This window comes from Engystomops pustulosus, chromosome 5 (assembly GCF_040894005.1).
Source record: "Engystomops pustulosus chromosome 5, aEngPut4.maternal, whole genome shotgun sequence".
In the NCBI taxonomy this organism is placed as follows: Eukaryota; Metazoa; Chordata; class Amphibia; order Anura; family Leptodactylidae; genus Engystomops; species Engystomops pustulosus.
This window is the reverse complement of record NC_092415.1, coordinates 193,497,174-193,520,194: the sequence shown is the minus strand read 5'-3', so window position 1 is coordinate 193,520,194 and position 23,021 is coordinate 193,497,174. Positions and strand designations below refer to the sequence as shown.

At 44.1% G+C, this 23,021-nt stretch overlaps 1 protein-coding gene across 7 annotated transcripts in view; it reads left to right on the top strand.

Annotated features, from left to right (window-relative positions):
• The window catches only part of CACNB2 (calcium voltage-gated channel auxiliary subunit beta 2), a 195,176-nt gene that overhangs the window by 111,168 nt on the left and 60,987 nt on the right, over positions 1 to 23,021 (top strand). For 5 of the 7 annotated variants that reach the window (XM_072154205.1, XM_072154201.1, XM_072154206.1 and 2 more), the window contains one exon: positions 20,715 to 20,834. In XM_072154205.1, coding sequence (XP_072010306.1) covers positions 20,715 to 20,834 — 120 coding nt within the window. Of the gene's footprint in view, positions 1 to 18,679; positions 19,349 to 20,714; positions 20,835 to 23,021 lie in introns of those variants that run through there. The other 2 variants (XM_072154208.1, XM_072154204.1) reach the window with 1 other exon arrangement.

The following is a 23,021-nucleotide window of genomic DNA, read 5'->3' as shown; positions in this document are numbered from 1 at the left end:
TCTGGCCTCAACAGTGCTCTACCACGAGTCCCAGTAACTTCAGACATGAACCTAGGGAGTGTAGCTCTGCGGCGTTCCCCTGCTCCCTCATCAGCAGGTGGTGTCTCACCCCGCCCAGGACCACGGCCTCTGACCCCTGCAGTAGTTGGACGCCCACGTCCCCGCCCTCGTCCTCTACCCCTAGCCCTCGGGTTAAACATTTTTAAAATGAGAGTTATAACTTTATTTTTTTTTTTACTTTTTTTTTTTTTTTTTTGTGTTTTTTTTTTTTTTTTTGTGTTTTTTGTTTTTTTTTGAGTTTTTAAAACCAAACAATGCTATCCTATTGCTATGGCTATTTTCTAGCCAAGTATCAAAGGAAGCACAGTACTATGCCGGATGAGATGACACTGAGTTATTGCCTAATAGAAATCCAACCCCTACTGAATTTTGCCACTTCGGCCTTTGCTATGGATATGTGCGCCACTAAGCGCAGAACACAGCGGTCGCAAGTCCCACTACAAATTGCTCAGAATTGGCAAGTACATGCACTGCAGAAACTACAGCCACCAGCAGATCAACCAGAAATCAAATATATAGAACGCTACTGTAGGCTTCAAGATCAAGAAGCTGTTTGTATTCTCCTATGGCTATTTTCTAGCCAAGTATCAAAGGAAGCACAGTACTATGCCGGATGAGATGACACTGAGTTATTGCCTAATAGAAATCCAACCCCTACTGAATTTTGCCACTTCGGCCTTTGCTATGGATATGTGCGCCACTAAGCGCAGAACACAGCGGTCGCAAGTCCCACTACAAATTGCTCAGAATTGGCAAGTACATGCACTGCAGAAACTACAGCCACCAGCAGATCAACCAGAAATCAAATATATAGAACGCTACTGTAGGCTTCAAGAAGCTGTTTGTATTCTCCTATGGCTATTTTCTAGCCAAGTATCAAAGGAAGCACAGTACTATGCCAGATGAGATGACACTGAGTTATTGCCTAATAGAAATCCAACCCCTACTGAATTTTGCCACTTCAGCCTTTGCTATGGATATGTGCGCCACTAAGCGCAGAACACAGCGGTCGCAAGTCTCACTACAAATTGCTCAGAATTGGCAAGTACATGCACTGCAGAAACTACAGCCACCAGCAGATCAACCAGAAATCAAATATATAGAACACTACTGTAGGCTTCAAGAAGCTGTTTGTATTCTCCTATGGCTATTTTCTAGCCAAGTATCAAAGGAAGCACAGTACTATGCCAGATGAGATGACACTGAGTTATTGCCTAATAGAAATCCAACCCCTACTGAATTTTGCCACTTCAGCCTTTGCTATGGATATGTGCGCCACTAAGCGCAGAACACAGCGGTCGCAAGTCTCACTACAAATTGCTCAGAATTGGCAAGTACATGCACTGCAGAAACTACAGCCACCAGCAGATCAACCAGAAATCAAATATATAGAACGCTACTGTAGGCTTCAAGAAGCTGTTTGTATTCTCCTATGGCTATTTTCTAGCCAAGTATCAAAGGAAGCACAGTACTATGCCAGATGAGATGACACTGAGTTATTGCCTAATAGAAATCCAACCCCTACTGAATTTTCCCACTTCGGTCTTTGCTATGGATATGTGTGCCACTAAGAGCTAAACACAACGGTAGCAAGTCCCCCTGCTAATTCCTCACAAAATGGTAAAAGATGCAAATTAAAATAAAAAAAGTAGAACGTTATTGTAGCCCTAAGAAGGGCTGTTGGGTTCTTTGAGAATCACTCCTGCCTAACAGTAAGCTAATAGAACACCCTAACGCTTTCCCTGAGCAGCAGCAGCTCTCTCCCTAGCGGCATCCAGAGACAGAATGATCCGAGCAGCGCGGCCAGCGGCTAGTCTATCCCAGGGTCACCTGATCTGGCCAGCCAACCACTGCTATCGACGTGTAAGGGTACCACGTCATGCTGGGTGGAGTGCAGAGTCTCCTGGCTTGTGATTGGCTCTGTTTCTGGCCGCCAAAAAGCAAAACGGCGGGAGCTGCCATTTTCTCGAGCGGGCGAAGTATTCGTCCGAGTAACGAGCAGTTTCGAGTACCCTAATGCTCGACCGAGCATCAAGCTCCGACGAGCATGTTCGCTCATCTCTAGTAACAACCTTAATCATGACTCAACTTTGCCAAATCCAAATGGGTTATTCTGGTATAACTTGAGTATCCTGTGCCTTTGCGACCTAGCACAGCCTTGTTTCTAAATTGGGACCATATACAGAAGCAGACAAAATATTATTCCTGCCTGATAAGCCAGACCCCATTAGAGGTTGATATTTGGATATGTGTGTGACTACTAAATTGAGGGACCCTAGTTAAGTGATCCCTATTGTGGGGTGTTGGCAAAAGTTGGCAAAAGTTAAAGGGACACTCCGGGCGAAGCTAATTCACTAATTAATACACGGTGCAGGGCCTGAAGGGAGGAGCAGGACTCATTGTCATTAGATTCCTAGAACCTGGAGTCCTGCTCCTCCATTCAGGTCCTGCACAAGGTTTAATTCAATAAATCGGCTGTGACTGGAGTCTTCCTTTAAAGGAAATCTACCACCAGGATGAAGGATTGTAAAGCAAGCACACTGACTTACTGGTGTGTGCCCACTCCGGCAGAAGCTTCTCTTCTTGTAGCTTTGAATGCCTTTGTTTTTAAGAAAAAAAGGTTTTAAAAATGATGCAGATGAGCCTTCAGGACTCCAAGTTCCATTGACATCTATAGAGTCTGGAGCCCCAGAGGCTCATTTTCATACTTTGTGAAACGTTTTTTTTATTGTAAAAACAGGCCCTAAGAAGCTAAAAGAAAAGCTGGACCTGCCAGAGGGGGCACTCACCAGTATGTCAGTGTGCTTGGTTTACAACCCTTCATCCTGGTGGTAGATTTCCTTTAAGGGCACATTCATAGGTGTATTATGACATAGAACGTTACCTCTATATGGCACCGATTTCAGCCCATAGACTAGCATTGCTTTAAGAAGAGAATGAGGTATTATAGGGCGGCATGCAGAGCGCCTAAAGGATCTTTACTTTGGAACCATTGGGTCCAAAGTCTATTGTTCAGACATAACAGTGGCCAAATACAAGGACAGATCTAAGGAAAATGCATGGAAGTATGGCCTAGACATGATGAAACCCTCCCTAATTTAGGATACTTGAGGAGGTGCTGATATGGACCTGCAGTTTATAAGTCCGGCAGTGACAACAACCCTGATAACCTTTGTTACTTAGAAGGAAGGAGATCAATAAGATTAGATTTTCCTGTAAGTGATCTTAAAGCCGTACAGACATCCATTAGCCCCCAGCCCCATATCCTGTACCAACAACCTTCTTCCAGTTCATTCAGTAATGTGCAAGAATTCACACTATGGTCACGTTCAGACACGTCCAAAAATTCCCCTTTCCCTGTGAAATGCAAAGGGTAATGTTTGTGGCAAAAATCTGGATAAAATTGTATACTGTACGTGGTGGGAGGAGATTGTGGAGAGCCACGCCTCAAATTTAGAAATTTGATGCAAAGTTGTCTAAATTCCAAAATTATGCTATAGACTGGACTAAGCTGATGTCACACATCACTGATGGTAGCCATTCCCGTATATATATATATATATATATATATATATATACGATAAATCTTAGCCTTGTTTTGGTGTTGGTGTCTTAAAGGGGTTTCCCTGACATGTTGCTGCTTTTATGTATATGGAGCATGTGGAGGGAGGGTGTTTGCAATGTATAGAATGTGTTGACAGGGGGTCACATACTTCAATAGGGATAGCCACATAGCAAGAATACTGTACATTCATTTTCCTGCACATATGACACAACTTTGCCTTCACGAAAAAACCCACATTTGGCGCCACATTCTGATGGGCTTTATCATTACGTCTTTCAATGTGCGGTTACTCTTTGGATCAGTACAGTCACAGAGATACCACATTCATATAGTTTAGTTATGTCTTAATACCTTTAAAGGAAATCTACCAGTGAATTCAGGTCCCTCACATGAGGGAGGGAGGTGCGGGGTCGTACATAATAAGCAGCCCGGAGTACCGGACATCTTGTCCCAGGACTCCGTTCTGCTAATTATAAGTTTGTTTAGTAGGTGATCCCCGTTGGTCAAGACTAGCGACGGACAGCACCGGGATCAAAATGAAGAGGAGCGGAGGTGAGTATTTCTAAGGTTTTTTTTTTTTTTTTTTTTTTAACTGATTGATTTCCTTTAAAAAAAAAAAATCAAACCTTGCATTAAAAAATTGCCTTTTTCATACTTCAGTGTACGGGGTTGTGTGAGTTGTCATTGTTTGCAGGATGCGATGGCGTTTTCTTTGATATCATTTTGAAAACTGTACAACTTTTTAATCAGGTAAAATGGCGAAAAAGTGTTGATTCATACATTTAGGCGCTATTTTCCATGACGCCGTTCGCCACCGGAAATAATTGTTTTTACATTTTAATAGGGTGGACATTTTGGGAAATGGAGATACCCAATATGTTTATGGTTTTATTTCAGCCCCCCTAGGGTAATTGCCCTTTTATAATCAAGCCTCTCCCCCTTTTCATTAGCCACTCCCGTTTACCATTAGCCACTCCCCTTGCCCATTAACCACTCCCCTTGCCCATTAACCACCCCACTTTTATCACATGTATCTTCATAAATCTTAAAACTTAATACTGGATTTTACTTTTAGCTCAACTTTGCGGGTTTTTTAACAAATACTTTCAGGGTTAAAATATCACTTGTTCTGCACTTGTTTTAATCCCTTCTGCTTTCCATGCTTGGAGTGAATCCATGACATGTGAGTATATACAGGCCACATAAGGAATTTGAGCTCCAGACACTGTACTGGGATTCCATATGTTGACATGTGAGGAGGAAGCAATGGACGTAAGAAGTGAATGTACAGAAGACGAGAGCCGCCCTCTGCGGTCGTCAGGCCGAGCTCCATTAGATGCTTATTCCTGAAAAAATTTTCTGCCTGGTAGACATATGTTTCCAATTGCGGGAAAGGCCTCGTGCTCGCAGTCCACATAAACAATTATGTATGATTCATGACTTGGGAAGCTACGAGCAATCCTCCGATAGGGCAGGACCGTAGAATGTTTGTCGTTATTTTTATCTGAAGAGGCTCTTCAATTGCCGAGTTTTGGGGGAAAAAAAAAGATAAAACTTTATGTGTTTCAGAAGTTTAGTAGATTTCTGAAGTGCTACTAATGACAATGTTCCGTATACAGTGGGAGATTAGATTGCCTCTACTTCCCGCGGAGGTCTGGCCGTGGTCACGCTCTATGGAAGAAGTCCATTTTAGTATATGATTGCGATGTAGAAGACTATATAGAAGTCACCTTCCACAAAAGTGCTCACCAAAGGTGGTCAAGGATGTGGTCTATCTCCAAAAGAAGAAGAGCACCCATAGACCTTATCCAACCCTCCAACCAAGAAATGACCACATTCGTCAAAAATCAATTATGTGATGGTCTTCAAAAAAAGCTCAGGTAGAGCCTTTTTTTGCTTCCAGCTAGCTGTGGATTATAATATAGACAGATTGGTCGGTAACCCAGGGCCCAAGCCTTCTAGGAGACCCATGGCCACCCAAACCACCGACCAAATTTTATACGGAGTAGGACCTTCACCCATGAAATCCTTGTACATCTTTTCCTTCGGTCAATACATGTCTACCATTTCAGGACCTATGAAGGTCCTCCAAAGGTCCTGAAACTGCAGATGGAAAGCAGAAGGGACGCATCCTCCAATCCCTAAGAAGCTGATTCTAGTACCAGATGTAGGAAGGGAATTCCAGACTTGTAGGGGCTATAATATTCATACAGCCCAGGGTCCATGGTGGTCTTATTCCACCCCTGCTCCCAGCTTTTACCTGGGTTACCACCTTTGAGTCTCTCAGATGAAGCCAAGGTTTAAAAGCCGGAGCTGGGTCACCAGGCAATGAGGACCCTACATTCATACACGTAATCCTTGACCACTTGGACATCCGAAAATGGAACAACAGACAAGTTCTTTCACCAAACAAAAGTCCAATAATTGAATTGTGTGAAGATGGGCACCAGGTCAATACATCCGGAGCATCTGACAGATTTATTAAAATTTCCCGAAGACCAAGGAATATATATGCAGTTTGAGAACGTGTCCTATCAATGCCTATGGTGTGATCTGTGATTTAGTGAATTTAGGCACTCTGGGGGCACTTTTTTACTTTTTGGATTTGATCAAGGGGCCAAGGAGGTTAACATGTAGTCATCGAGACTACCAAAAAAGGCTAGGAACTTGATGTCCTCCAAAAAGGAATTAGGCCCCCATAGACCTGTTTCCCTTCCCACAGAGCGTGATGGCCCCACAAGGGTCAGAAATCGTTGCTTGTTTTTGCTGGGGCTTAGAGGGGTTGGCCACTTTACCTCATGGTTTTTGTGATGTGTGTGTAAGTGTTGGGGGGGAAGGATATGAGGTAATTTACCAATATACATCTAGTAATAGTTCTGCTCCGCTTTCCTGATATGTAAAGTGAAGCCTCCTGACTTTTACCTCATCAGCCAGAGATTCCTGGCCATAAAATGGCCGCAGATGGAGGGTCATGTGATCTCTACCTGTCCATGAACAATCGCCCTGCCAGGATCTTATGGTAGTATTCATGAATACAAGATTAGGGTGCTGGTAGGGTGATTGCTCATGGCCAGATAGAGATAGCATGACCCTCCATCTGCAGCCATTTTATGGTCAGGAATCTCTGGCTGATGAGGTAAGAGACTGGAGGCTTCACTTTACATATCAGGAAAGCGGAGCAGAACTATTACTAGATGTATATTGGTAAATTACCTAATATCCTGCCCCCCCCCCCCCCACACACACTTACACACACATTACAAAAACCATGAGGTAAAATGGCCAATCCCTTTAATAACTGATTACGAGTTCAACCACCTACAATTCACCAAAGATTGCCTTACAGGGTGACTACCTATCCATGGCGCCAGTCCCAGTTCACCAAGACCAACATGGAAGTTTTAATTCAGAATGTTTTTTTTTTTACTACATTTTATCTCCTGGGATATTACCTGGCGGCCATGTTTATTTCGTGAGCAGGAGTTATGATCGTCGTCCTCGCTCTCTGTGATTGGTTAGATGACCCTGTATCTCTATACAGGCAGTCCCCGGGTTACATACAAGATAGGGTCTGTAGGTTTGTTCTTAAGTTGAATTTGTATGTAAGTCGGAACTGTATATTTTATCATTGTAACCCCAGCCAGAACTTTTTTTGGTCTCTGTGACAATTGGATTTTAAAAATGTTGGATTGTCATAAGAACCAGGAGTAACAATAAAGCTTCATTACAGACACCTGTGATAACTGTTACAGCTGATTATTGTAGCCTAGGGCTCAAAGTACAGTAACTTACCAACATCCAGAGGTCCGTATGTAACTAGGGGTCGTATGTAAGTCGAGTGTTCTTAAGTAGGGGACCGCCTGTATATAGCAGAGCTATCCAATCAGATATATTCCTATCCAATAGGCTCATGGTGGCTTCATCCGGTTATGTCTTGTGTACACAAGTTATGAATGAATTTGCGCAGCGCTGGGATTGATCTCACAGCAGCGCGGCTACTCATTATGGCTGAGGAGGCTGTGACAGGCGATAATGACACAGCTCCATTATACCTCACAGCAGAGGCCCGGCCATGGGGGGGAATTATACCTGACTATACATTGTACACTGGGGGACTGTATTGTGCAGCGCACCACTCTCTTTCATAGCGCTTTCCTGCGATATAATTCAATATACTGCATGTATAATATTCAAGGAAGAGAACTAGTTGCGTGTCCGAGCTGTATAGCTATAGGAATACACACAAAGAATCTAGAATCCTGCATAAAAAAATCATTATTATTATTATATCACTGTGTGTATTATCTCTGTACTGTGACATCACTGTGTGTATAATCCCTGTACTGTGACATCACTGTGTGTATTATCTCTGTACTGTGACATCACTGTGTGTATAATCCCTGTACTGTGACATCACTGTGTGTATAATCCCTGTACTGTGATATCACTGTGTGTATTATCCCTGTACTGTGACATCACTGTGTGTATTATCCCTGTACTGTGACATTACTGTGTGTGTTATCCCTGTACTGTGACATCACTGTGTGTATTATCCCTGTACTGTGACATCACTGTGTGTATTATCTCTGTACTGTGACATAACTGTGTGTATTATCCCTGTACTGTGACATCACTGTGTGTATTATCCTTGTACTGTGACATCACTGTGTGTATTATCTCTGTACTGTGACATTACTGTGTGTATTATCCCTGTACTGTGACATCACTGTGTGTATTATCCCTGTACTGTGACATTACTGTGTGTGTTATCCCTGTACTGTGACGTCACTGTGTGTATTATCCCTGTACTGTGACATCACTGTGTGTATTATCCCTGTACTGTGACATCACTGTGTGTATTATCCCTGTACTGTGACATCACTGTGTGTATTATCCCTGTACTGTGACATCACTGTGTGTATTATCTCTGTACTGTGACATCACTGTGTGTATTATCCCTGTACTGTGACATCACTGTGTGTATTATCTCTGTACTGTGACATAACTGTGTGTATTATCCCTGTACTGTGACATCACTGTGTGTATTATCCTTGTACTGTGACATCACTGTGTGTATTATCTCTGTACTGTGACATCACTGTGTGTATTATCCCTGTACTGTGACATCACTGTGTGTATTATCCCTGTACTGTGACATCACTGTGTGTATTATCCCTGTACTGTGACATCACTGTGTGTATTATCCCTGTACTGTGACATCACTGTGTGTATTATCCCTGTACTGTGACATCACTGTGTGTATTATCCCTGTACTGTGACATCGCTGTGTGTATTATCCCTGTACTGTGACATCGCTGTGTGTATTATCCCTGTACTGTGATATCACTGTGTGTATTATCCCTGTACTGTGACATCACTGGGGCACATTTACTTACCCGGTCCAGTCGCGATCCAGCGGCGGGTTCTCTGCACTGGATTCGGGTCCGGCCGGGATTTAATAAGGTAGTTCCTCCGCCGTCCACCAGGTGGCGCTGCTGCGCTGAAAAGCATTTTAACGCGCCGGAATTCACCGAGGCCGTCTGAGTGAAGGTAAGCGGGTCCCGAGCGACACATTTTCGGTTCTTAAATGCGGCGGTTTTTCCGAATACGTCGGGTTTTCGTTCGGCCACGCCCCCCGATTTCCGTCGCGCGCATGCCAGCGCCGATGCGCCACAATCCGATCGCGTGCGCCAAAATCCCGGGGCAATTCAGGTACAATCGGCGCAAATCGGAAATATTCGGGTAACACGTCGGGAAAACGCGAATCGGGCCCTTAGTAAATGACCCCCACTGTGTGTATTATCTCTGTACTGTGACATCACTGTGTGTATTATCCCTGTACTGTGACATCACTGTGTGTATTATCTCTGTACTGTGACATCACTGTGTCTATTATCCCTGTACTGTGACATCACTGTGTGTATTACCCCTGTACTGTGACATCACTGTGTGTATTATCTCTGTACTGTGACATCACTGTGTGTATTATCTCTGTACTGTGACATCACCTATAAATACCACTTCAAAATGAGACTTTTTGACCCTACTATCTCTTTTCTATTGATGACTGGGGGCTTTTTTTCATCAAGTTTACTTCTGAGAGCTTCTTGTACTTTTCACTTCCAAAAAATCTGAGGAAAGTGACATTCCTGAAGCCATCTCTGAGTCAATAAATATGTCTCCAGCCATGTCATCACCAAAATAATACAAAGGGGTTTTAAGGAAATTAAAATCATGGCCAGAATAATAACAAAAAACTTCCACAAATTAGACTATTGTGCGTCTCCGGGACCAGATCTGTCAACAAAGGACAGAAAAAATGAAGCCGGGAAGAAGAAAAAAGTCACTTGGCAGACATGGAGTCTGATGTTGCCAGGAGTTATGTTTAATCTAAATTTTGGTGGACAGCGAGGATGAAATGTGATCTGCATGTGACGGTATTGTTTAGGATGGGTGACATACAGGACCATAGTACAGGAGAAAATACCCAAAAGTTTTTACTATTTTCTGAATACCCTTCCTCTCTGCAGATGGTTCTATCACTATAGAGACACTCAGGAAAGTGGTCACCAAGGGAGGTGGGTTTTAAGGGGGTCTATCCGCTCCCAAATCACCCCACAAGGAAAAACCCGCATTGTGTAGTGCACTTTACAAGTTTTTCAGACATACCTTTCCTGTTTCTGAGTGATCTTTCGTTTTTGAGAAAATTCCGTTTTTATATTTATGCAAATGTACTCTCCAGTGCACAGGGGGTGGAGCCGGGACTGCTGGTGCACCTGTTTTGTTCTTTCAACTACAGGCAGTAGTTAGGTTTCTTTAGGTTTGTTCTTAAATTGAATTTGTACGCAAGTCAGAACTGGTATAATTTATAATTGTAACCCCAAAAAAAAAATAATTTTGTCCCTGTGACGATTGAATTTTATATATTTTGTGCTGAAACGGGAACAAATATTATCAATAAAGCTTCATTACAGACTGATCATTGCAGCCTGGGACTATAGTAACATCCAGAGACTTCACCACAGGGGGCAGAGAGGTCCGTCTGTAACTAGGGGTCGTCTGTAAGTCAGGTGTCCTTAAGTCAGTGACCACCTGTACTTATTTCTAAGCATTCATTTATTGTGAATGGGAAGGTGCATTATTGGCCACTAAAAAAAGAAAATGTGAGCAGCAGTAGACATGGCCACACCCCTGGGGCACCGAGAAGATCATTGACCTCAAGATTAAAACAGGATTTTCACTGAAGTTGGGAAACAGAATATATATTTCTGAAAAACGTAATGCTGGTTTTACTTGAGGGCTAAATAGAGACTGCTCTTAAAAATGGGTTGTCCCAAAATTTAAAAGGGTTCTCCTTTATTTAGAAATACCGCTAAGAGGGCAACATTTCATGTGCCTCGGGGGCTCCCTAGCCTCCGGTAGCACTCCAGACTCCAGTGCTTCGGGTGATGATGTTAGGCACATTGTGTATGTCACAGCTGAGTGTATTACTGGACTTAGATGTCACCATTGAGGCCAGTGAATTACTCAGCTATGTCATGGAAATCCAAGACTCCTTTGATGTCTATGAGGTTCCAAAATTATGGGTTAATTGGATCACAAGCTCGGAGAATGAAATCATGCTGAGACCTGTAGTGCTCTCAAGAAGAGTCTAGTTTATGACATATTTAGATCAGTAATTGAGCAGGACGTGGATGTTGGGCATACGGAGAATGCATTTGGTATTAACCAGCTGCACAGCACAACTTCCGACCTAGCACATGTAACACAAAGATGATGCTACAGTTATAATGAACGCATAAATGGAATGCAATGGAATTCTGGCAGTGTATACTGACACAAACTTTGTTCATCAATTGAAAGAATGGGCAGGATTCAGCAATTAGTTGATCCATCACTAGAATGGTCCAGCATGCACCGCTCTACAGAAGTGTCCAGAAGACATGGACCGAGCGATGGTGGAGCGGTTGGACTTGAGCCACAGGAGGCCCATGCAACAAATCATATGTGATCATCACCCTGGGCCTCCTGGCCCAGCGGGCCCTTACATATTCCTAGGCTTGTCTCCATTAATGAGATTAAAGAGATTGGGGGTTATTTATTACATTCCCTCCCCCCCCCCCATAACTGCCTGCATGCCCCACTCCCTGGCACGACCAATGGGCTGCGAATTTACTTTGAGTGTCCGGAGCCTCTTAGTAGATACAGGTGGCGATCCGCCAGGGGAGGGAACTTTAAAAAGCCAGTCTTAACGAAATCCCCCAATAAGAGCCACAAAGTAATCGCACTTTATATTATAAATGGGTGTTCGGGTAATATGAAGCACTGACCACTGGGACCCCAACCAATTTTGAGAGCTGGACCCTACCCCGTGGCTTAAATGGCATATGGGTCCATATATGTTCTGTTCCGCTCTACAGAAGTCTTATAGACATGGACAGAGGGATGACGTTCATGCGCTTATGGTCGATGGGGCTTAGAGTTGTTGGACTTGAGCCCCAGGACCCCAACTTGACCACTGGGACCCCAACCAATCTTGAGAGCTCGACACAAGCTCATGGCTTAAATAGAGCATGGGTACATATACACTCACCGGTCACTTTATTAGGTACACCATTCTAGTAACGGGTTGGACCCCCTTTTGCCTTCAGAACTGCCTCAATTCTTCGTGGCATAGATTCAACAAGGTGCTGGAAGCTCCTCTGAGATTTTGGTCCATATTGACATGATGGCATCACACAGTTGCCGCAGATTTGTCGGCTGCACATCCATGATGCGAATCTCCCGTTCCACCACATCCCAAAGATGCTCTATTGGATTGAGATCTGGTGACTGTGGGGGCCATTTGAGTCCAGTGACCTCAATGTCATGTTCAAGAAACCAGTCTGAGATGATTCCAGCTTTATGACATGGCGCATTATCCTGCTGAAAGTAGCCATCAGATGTTACCGGGTACATTGTGCTCATAAAGGGATGGACATGGGCAGCAACAATACTCAGGTAGGCTGTGGCGTTGTACCAAGGGGCCCAAAGAGTGCCAAGAAAATATTCCCCACACCATGACACCACCAGCCTGAACCGTTGATACAAGGCAGGATGGATCCATGCTTTCATGTTGTTGATGCCAAATTCTGACCCTACCATCCGAATGTCGCAGCAGAAATCGAGACTCATCAGACCAGGCAACGTTTTTCCAATCTTCTACTGTCCAATTTCGATGAGCTTTTGCAAATTGTAGCTTCAGTTTCCTGTTCTTAGCTGAAAAGAGTGGCACCCGGTGTGGTCTTCTGCTGCTGTAGCCCATCTGCCTCAAAGTTCGACGTACTGTGCGTTCAGAGATGCCCTTCTGCCTACCTTGGTTGTAACGGGTGGCGATTTGAGTCACTGTTGCCTTTCTATCAGCTCGAACCAGTCTGCCCATTCTCCTCTGACCTCTGGCATCAACAAGGCATTTCCGCCCACAGAACTGCCGCTCACTGGATGTTTTTTCTTTTTCAGGCCATTCTCTGTAAACCCTAGAGATGGTTGTGCGTGAAAATCCCAGTAGATCAGCAGTTTCTGAAATACTCAGACCAGCCCTTCTGGCACCAACAACCATGCCACGTTCAAAGGCCACAAATCACCTTTCTTCCCCATACTGATGCTCGGGAGAACTGCAGGAGATTGTCTTGACCATGTCTACATGCCTAAATGCACTAAGTTGCCGCCATGTGATTGGCTGATTAGAAATTAAGTGTTAACGAGCAGTTGGACAGGTGTACCTAATAAAGTGGCCGGTGAGTGTAGGTTCTGTTCAGTGTCTATTGCATTAGTGAAGAAAAACACTGTATGAAGCCCAATCCTCACAATGAGTGGAAATCCTACACCAATCTAGTAGTTATACCCTATCATTTTACATATATAACATATGTAAGTTTTACACTTTCTATTATAAGTGATAGGTAAAAAACAAACGTTCATGTACATGTTCCAGTCCAGATTAAAGGGATTTTTCTGTACTTGGTGTCCCTGGCATGGGGTGGGCAGAGTAGTCATCACTTCCAGTATAATGTAATTGATATATTATGGATACATTACAGAGATTTGTAGAATTACTTCCTACTACAGGCAGTCCCCTACCTAAGGACACCCGACTTACAGACAACCCCTAGTTACAGACGGACCCCTCTGTCCCCTGTGACCTCTGGTGAAGTCTCTGACTGCACTGATCAGCTGTAAGGTGTCTGTAATGAAGTTTTATTGATAATCCTTGGTCCAATTACAGCCAAAAATGTTCAAACTCCAATTGTCACTGAGGCAAACAATTTTTTTGTCTGGATCTACAATTATAAAATATTCAGTTTTGACTTACATACAAATTCAACTTAAGAACAAACCTATTGAACCGATCTTGTATGTAACCCAGGGACCGCCTGTATTTCTTTCTTGCGGAGGGTACACATTGGCATCTTCCTCTCCACTGTTCGGCGGTGCAGCAGAGGCGAGGGAGCGCTGGGCATTTAGTGTCATGGGAGTTCACAGGGTTTTTAGAGGTCATTTGATTGATTTCTCAGCTATGGCCATATTCCAGGATAATGAATGCACGTGCCTGTCAGGAGACACCTAGCCATAGTGACCTGTCTATGGGGGACACAAGCGTCTGCTATGTAATGTAATGGAGGGCTCCTGCACCTGACAGCTGCTGCGGGTACATGCACTGAAGGCAGGGGCGTAACTACAGCGGTAGCAGCAGGGCCGGCTCCAGGTTTTAGTGGGCCCCTGGGCGACAGAGCCCTAGTGGGCCCCTTTATGGGCCGCCCTCCAGTAGTCACACTGCCCCCCCATCCCCGTGTACACATTCCTCCCCTCCTCCTGTATACACACTGCCCCCTCATGTATACACACTGCCCCCCTCCTGTATACACACTGCCCCCCTTCCTGTATACACACTGCCCCTCTCCTGTATACACACTGCCCCCCTCCTGTATACACACTGCCCCCCCTCCTGTATACACACTGCCCCCTCATGTATACACACTGCCCCCCTTCCTGTATACACACTGCCCCCCTTCCTGTATACACACTGCCCCCCTCCTGTATACACACTGACCCCCTCCTGTATACACACTGACCCCCTCCTGTATACACACTGCCCGCCTCCTGTATACACACTGCCCGCCTCCTGTATACACACTGCCCCCCTCCTGTATACACACTGCCCCCCTCCTGTATACACACTGCCCCCCTTCCTGTATACACACTGCCCCCCTTCCTGTATACACACTGCCCCTCTCCTGTATACACACTGCCCCCCTCCTGTATACACACTGCCCCCCCTCCTGTATACACTTGCCCGGGTTAGCCGGGTGCTGGCGCCGGGCCTGGGTAGCAGCCATAGCAGCCGCTATGGGGCCCGCAGTGTCAGGGGGCCCCGTCATCTGACCTGACACAATAAAGAATGGAGGACGTGCACCATTATATCTATATTGTACTGCACACTGTCCAGCATAATATGTATATAACATATACTGTGATGTATATATGCAGTATCTGTGATGTGTATAAGGTGTCTGTATGTTGCATATGGCACTGTATGTGTGTGTATATTCTGTGTGTGCACATGAGTGTATTTATATGTGAGTATACTAATATGTATATTTTTTAAGTGGAAAGGGGGGCCCCATGCAGTAGCCTGCTAGGGGGCCCTGTCTCTCCTAGTTACGCCACTGACTGCAGGGGCATATATAGGGGCATATTTATCATATACTGGCACTCCAGCCTCCTGATAAATCCCGACACGCAGCTGCGTTGTGTTGTGCCGCCTTCTACGCCAGGTCTGAATAGGTGCAGGCTATAGGCAGTGTACAGGCGCGGGACATCAGAGATAAATATATGGATAGATAGAGTGGATGGATGGATGGATGGATAGATAATGTGAGATAGGCAGATAGCTGGATATGGATAAAAAATTTAATAAATAGTAGGGATGAGCAGACACTTTAAGGCTTGGCTACCAAACCTGAATGTTCAACCCGTTATGGGATACATAGATATAAAATAGATGGATGGATAAATAGACATACTGTATATATTAGATGGATATTATGGGCCAGATGTAGATGTAGCCGTGCAGCAAAAATAGCCATTTTTTCCTAATTTATCCTAGCAATCCAGATGTTTTGCTGCACCTAACAATCATTCATCATTAGCAACTTGTTCAAAAACACTCCAGCCAGAAGGTGGCGTAAACTGAGAAGCAGCACTGAGCTCTTGTGCAGAGCCGTGTATCCCCAGCAGCAGGCACTACAGACACTACAGACACTACCTGCAGCCTCTGTTTACAGTTCATGACCTTCTATTTACAAACAATCTGCAAAAGCCTCGGCTCAGAGCAGGAGAGAAGAGAAGTTTGTAGAGTTTTGCAGATAGTACAGAGAAGTGTCCCCCGTGTAGCAGGATAGAAGACAAGTATGTGGGGGAGAGACAGGACAGAGAAGTGTCCCCGTGTAGCAGTGTCCGAGGAGGATACTAGCCAGAATTACAGTGGAGAAGCAGGAGATACCTCCGCTTAGGAGATCACTGGGTCCTGGGTGCTGCTGTGAGGGTCATTCTCATGCTAGGGTGCGGGAGAAAAGCAGAGAGGAGCTTGTAACTGCCCGAATCTAACATTGCACCTACACTGCGCCTAAAGTAAAGTGATTAATAAGAGGCAGGAGCTCAACTCATCACAGATGGTTGTAACCTGCGATAATTCTGGCGCAACAACGAGACTTGAGCACAGAACAGTGATACATCTGGCCCTATATTAGCTATATTAGATATTGTTAAATAACAGATATATGGATGGATACATAAATAGTTGTTCTAAAGATGATAGATATATGATGTAGAAAAATATATGTCATCACAGATAGGAGTTAGATATGAGATTGATAGATAAGGGGGGTCATTTACTAAGGACCTGAATAACTTTTTTTTGTTGGTTTTCCCGAAAATTAACGATTTGCGTCGAACTGCCCTGGGTTTTTGGCGCACTCGATCGGATTGTGACGCATCCGCGCCGGCATGCACGCAATGGAAATCGGGCGGCGTGGCCGTAGGAAAACCCGATGGATTCTGAAAAATGCAGAATTAAAAAAAAGTGTCGCTTGACATGCGCTTACCTGCACCCAGCATAGGACGGTGAACTCCAGTGAACTCCTACGGACTTCAGCGCACATCGGTGGACATAGGGCGCACTACCTTTGTGAATTGCCGGAATTGCCGAATCCTCAATGGAGAACGCACCGCTGGATCGCGAATGGACCGGGTAAGTAAATCTGGATGGATGGATAGATTGATAGACAGATGATTGATTGGTTTATAGATAATAGATGACTAAAGTTAGGTAGATACATAGATATGAGATAAACGGATAGATGGATGGATAGGATAATAGATTTGTATTTCTCCTGCTTCCAGATGTTTGCGCCTTTTTTAACATTGATTGCACCTATATAAAAACCTGCATTTGACAAAAAGCCAAAACGACAAAGACAAATCAGGTGCAAAAAATAGCCTCACAAAAGGCACAAAAAGAGCTCAGAGAAGGCGGAAATATAAATGACCCCCAATAAGTTGATATATGAATGGATAGATGAATGATTGATTTATAGATAATAGGTGACAAAAGATGGGTAGATAGACAGATAGAGGATATATAATATAGAAAGATCTATGTCATAATAGACAGGAAATGAATATGAGATAGACGGATAATAAGCAACTATACGGATGAAAAGATACATGATTAATTTACAGATAAAAGAATAAATAAAATCTTAAACGTGTATTAGTATTTTCTATAGGTTACATGACTATCTACAACCCTGTAATGTACTTACAATCTCTTATTCTGTAGACTACATTTATATTACTTCTATATACGTGTACACATCCTATACCCCCTACCTATTCTGCTCGTCTCCCTAAATATACCCCCTACCTAGTTTGCTCTTCTCCCTCTATATACCCCCTCTCCAGTCTGCTCTTCTCCCTCTATATACCCCCTCTCCAGTCTGCTCTTCTCCCTCTATATACCCCCTCTCTAGTCTGCTCTTCTCCCTCTATATACCCCCCCTCTAGTCTGCTCTACTCCCTCTATATACCCCCTCTCTAGTCTGCACTTCTCCCTCTATATACCTCCTCTCCAGTATGCTCTTCTCCCTCTATATACCCCCTCTCTAGTCTGCACTTCTCCCTCTATATACCTCCTCTCCAGTATGCTCTTCTCCCTCTATATACCCCCTACCTATTCTGCTTGTCTCCTCTCTATTCTGCTCTTCTCCCTCTATATACCTCCTCTCTATTCTGCTTTTCTCCCTCTATATACCCCCTCTCTAGTCTGCTCTTCTCCCTCTATATACCCCCTCTCTAGTCTGCTCTCTCCCTCTATATACCCCCTCTCTATTCTGCTCGTCTCCCTCTATATACCCCCTCTCTAGTCTGCTCTTTTCTCTCTATATACCCCCTCTCTAGTCTGCTCTCTCCCTCTATATACCCCCTCTCTAGTCTGCTCTTCTCCCTTTATATACCCCCTACCTATTCTGCTCATCTCCCTCTATATACCCCCTCTCTAGTCTTCTCTTCTCCCTCTATATACCCCCTCTCTATTCTGCTCATCTCCCTCTATATACCCCCTCTCTAGTCTTCTCTTCTCCCTCTATATACCCCCTCTCTAGTCTGCTCTTCTCCCGCTATATACCCCCTCTCTAGTCTGCTCTTCTCCCTCTATATACCCCCTCTCTAGTCTGCTCTTCTCCCTCTATATACCCCCTCTCTAGTCTGCTCTTCTCCCTCTATATACCCCCTCTCTAGTCTGCTTTTCTCCCTCTATATACCCCCTCTCTAGTCTGCTCTCTCCCTCTATATACCCCCTCTCTATTCTGCTCTTCTCCCTTTATATACCCCCTACCTATTCTGCTCATCTCCCTCTATATACCCCCTCTCTATTCTGCTCTTTTCTCTCTATATACCCCCTCTCTATTCTGTTATATCCCCCCTCCCCCGGTGTGACCAGTGTGCGCAGTGTTTGGTGCCTGTGCACACTACATGTACAGCTCTGCTTCCTGTAGCATCTTGCTATTTTCATGCTGTGTACCCTTGAGATGCAGGGAAGCGATCTGACAAAGACTAGGAGCGCTTGTGTGATGTGAGCATCTGCGTAAGGACAGGATACGGAGCATGCTCAGTGATGCCAGACTCCGTCCCCCAACCAGATCCCTAAAGAGATTGATTGAACTTTGCACTTGCAAATGTCACGGAATACATTTTGCCGGTGATTTTCCTTCTATGAGGCAGGAGCGATGTAGACTCCTCTCTCAGTAGTCACCGGGCACGGCCAGCACCGATGCCTTGTGCTCAGCATCTCCTCATCCATGATGACAAGGAGACATATTTGCACTTCTTCTTCTTCTTCTCGTAAGTGACCTCTGGCTTCCTTAATGAGTGGACACTTGTGACTCGACCTCTGGCCCTTTACTTCTCCTGAAGTTGCCCTCTCTGGTCGCTCTCAGAGCTGGCGAGAAAAGATGGACAGGGAAGGCGATGCTGTTCTTCAGGATAATCCGTGCACTTGTTTGGGAAGGATCTGCACAGGGTGCCTCCACCGGGCACAATAACTAACCGGTGTGGCTCATGAAGGCCTCCTGGATCAGACTCCTAAAAAGAACCAAAGGAGGACGACTGAAGAATCCTGATGTTTGTGTAAGCTCCCGTCTATTTACCTACCTGATGGCCGGCCGCTATATATAGCACCGGAGGATATACTAGATTACCAGCAGGGTGCCCCCATCTGTAAATATAACACTAGAGACCCGCTATAGACTACTTATGTTTACACTGAAATAGTTAATGATCTACCTTTCGAGTGTAAGCTCTTCTGCCTCCTTGTTGTATATTGTTTATATGATATTTACACTGTATATGATCTGATATCTGCATTATCCGAATGCAAGCTCAAATATCTAGGATGTGTGTATACATCTTTATCTATCGGACTTGTACCCGTAGATATGAGATAGATAGATAGATAAATATGAGATAGATATAGATATAAGGTAGATAGAACGATTGATCGATACTGTAGATAGAGAAATATAAGATGGAAAGATATAGCTATAAGGTAAATAGATAGATATATAGATAGAAATGTAGATAGAAAATAAGTACTGTAGATACTGTAAAAAGATACAATATATAGACAATTACAGTAGATGGATAAATAGATACATAGATGATAGATGGATATCACAGAGATATGAATATGAGATAGATACATATATATATGACCATGTAATGTATATGAAATGGGAAACAATCGGCTAATGTTTATTTATATATAGTCAATCATTGGTGAGATGGAAATATCTATAGACAATCCCTTTATTTTGCTGTATTGACCCAATATAGAGATTTTGGAAGATGTCCATGATCAAGGAGTAAAGAACCTCCGATGTAGAAGTCAATGGATGACCATGTAACGTGTATGAAATGATCGGCCCACATCCATTTATCTATAGTCAATCATTGGGGAAATGGAAATATCTATAGACAATCCCTTTTATATTGTTTGGGCATACTGACCCTATACTGACCCTATACTGACCCTATACAGAGAGTATGGATCTTGTCCAAGATCTGGAGTAAAGAACCACAGCTATAGAAGGTAATGGATGACCACTGACATCTATGTGATTATTTTATGTCATCGATGACCAAAATAGACATCCCCTTTAAGTCTAGTAATATTTCCACTATAATCAGTGACAGTGATTGGCGTAGACGCCGCAGCGCATTTTGTTGTACGTTTAACTGTTTGTTAATAGCAGGTGTCTGGTAGTCTGTTGTGATCTGGAATCAGATTGGAGATGCACAGTTGAGCAGAGAGACGGGGAGAATAGAGACCTCTCCTCGGTGAGATTACGCGCCTCGTGATTAATAGTCACAACACATCGTATAATGAGAAAAGCCGTGGAGCGGCTCCCGTCAATGTGTTTATTCCGTATACTTAGTCTTAAGACTCTGAGTCCTCATCGGGCGTTACAATATAGTCTTCTCTTCTTCTCCCCAGGGTTCGGCGGACTCCTATACCAGCCGTCCATCTGACTCTGATGTCTCTTTGGAAGAAGACAGGGAGGCCGTGCGGAGAGAGGCAGAGCGTCAGGCCCAGGCACAGCTGGACAAAGCCAAGGTACAACATCTGACATATTGTTATCAGCGGGTCTGCCGCTGCATTACAGGACTCGCCGTGGATGTAATAGCCGGGTTACACATTGGCGGAATAAAGCCAACCTATCACAAATTACTTCCAAACTCGAAAAATTTGATGGGATTAGTGGACTATCTCGACTTATGATGTGAGGGAAAGCTAAAATTTTTACTAGTTAAAGTGCAACGTTAAACCACCGTGGCCTGACCTCAGTGTGGGGGCAGATAGTTTCTCAGGGACCAGAGTGGCTGTAGTTGTGACCTAGGGCCAGAATATGTCGCAGGTGGCTTGGTCCACAGGAACAGGCTTCATCCACACCCATCAGGGCCAGTGGGGAGAAGCAAGAATAGGGGTTGGACGCAGTGTAGATAAGGGATCCCCTTAGGCCCTCCCAGTGTATGTGTGTGGTAACGGATCCCCAGGCAGAGGGTGAAGGGAAGGCCCATGATGTTAGTGGCAGCAAGGGATCACACAATGAGAATCTTTACTTCGTGGAGTAGCTCAGCCTAGAATCTGTGGTCAGAAGGCTGGCTAGTTGACCATTGTAGCAGTAGCAGAGATGAACTCTCTCTGATGAAAGCTCAAGAGTGAGACACTGATCTCAAGGAAGATACTCAGCACTTTAAAATGAGCCCCTAATGATAGATTCTTGCCTAGCTCATTCCATAGCATGCTGAGCTACCAACCAACCCCAGCCTGAGATTCTGCAGGAAAGATAACAATTGTTTCAACATAGTATAAATAGATATCACTATAAAGGATTTCTATGGAACTGACGGAGATTGCTGAGCGTGTTTTGTGAGAAAACCCCTTTAACTCCTCAGTAGTATGCATGATATTCTATAGGTGTCAACACTACATTTGAGCATTAAATAGCAGCAAAGCAGAATGCAGATATAGCAAGGATTACTTGTCAACCTATGGGAACTCCAGCCCTAGAGGTATTCAAAGTTTAAAGGTGGCATGGGAGATCTGACCAGACCCTCTCCAGCAGATAGGAAACAAACTGGACCTAAATTTTGTGATGATCCATCCTGCGGGACATTCCAAAAGGGGTTTTGTGATATTGATGACTTGTTAGTTCTGATCAATAACAGTTTGAGACCCAGCAACTCCCTCCTGACTCCATTCTTAGTATAGTGGTTGAGCTGTGTTACTGCAGCTAGAAATGATTTCTTGGGGTCCCAATTGTGGGTCTAATAAGGACACATGCACATTTTGCCAAGCTCACAGTGTATATGGATGGAGGAAGGGGATAAGAAGCTGAGGTACAGCGTAAACATTCCAGAACCTATTACAAAATCTGTACAGGGCCTTGTCCTCCCCAGCATTTTTGGTTCTCGCATGAAGTATTTTTAGGTCTCATCCCCTATTATGACCTGTATTGTTGTGTTTTGTCTTCTGTTATACCCATTTTGTTTTATCTTGTCCCCTCTATTATAGCTGGTGTTATTTTTGGATCTCTCCCTCTATTATGGGCCCCTCTTTATAGCCAGTTTTTTGGGGTTTCAAACCCTATCAAAGCCAGTGTTTTTGGGTCTCGTTCCCTATTTATAGCCATTATCTTTATGTCTTCCCCTATTGTGGCCAGTATTTTTTGGTGCCACCCTCTCCTTATATCCATTATTTTTGGGTCTCCCCCCTGTTGTGGCCAGTATTTTTTGGTCTTTTCCCTTATTATAATTGGTATTTTTTTGTTCTTGTCCTCTATTTATAGCCATTATTTTTGGTTCTTGTCCACTATTACAGGCAGTAGTTTCGGGTCTCATCCCTTATGTATAGCCATTACTTTTGAGTCTTGTCTCTTATTATAGTAGTTTGGGGTCTCATTCCCTATTTATATCCATTATCTATGGGTCTCACCTATACTATAGCCACTATTTTTTGGTCTCATCCCTATTTATTACTTTTTGGCTTTACCACCTATTACGGCCAGCATATTTGGATATCATCCCGTGTTGTGGCCAGGGTTGTTCGGTTGCAATGTGGTCAACTGTAAATGTGCACTAAGGAATATTTGGTAAAAGTCACTAATAAATGGTACAGAGGATGGCCTAGAGGGGCTTCCACCACAGTAGTAGTTGGGCCGGTCAGAGGTATCTGGCGCTATGACATAGATGGATCTGTGAAATGAGAAGACATTGCAGTCAGCAGTATATTCATTCCTAT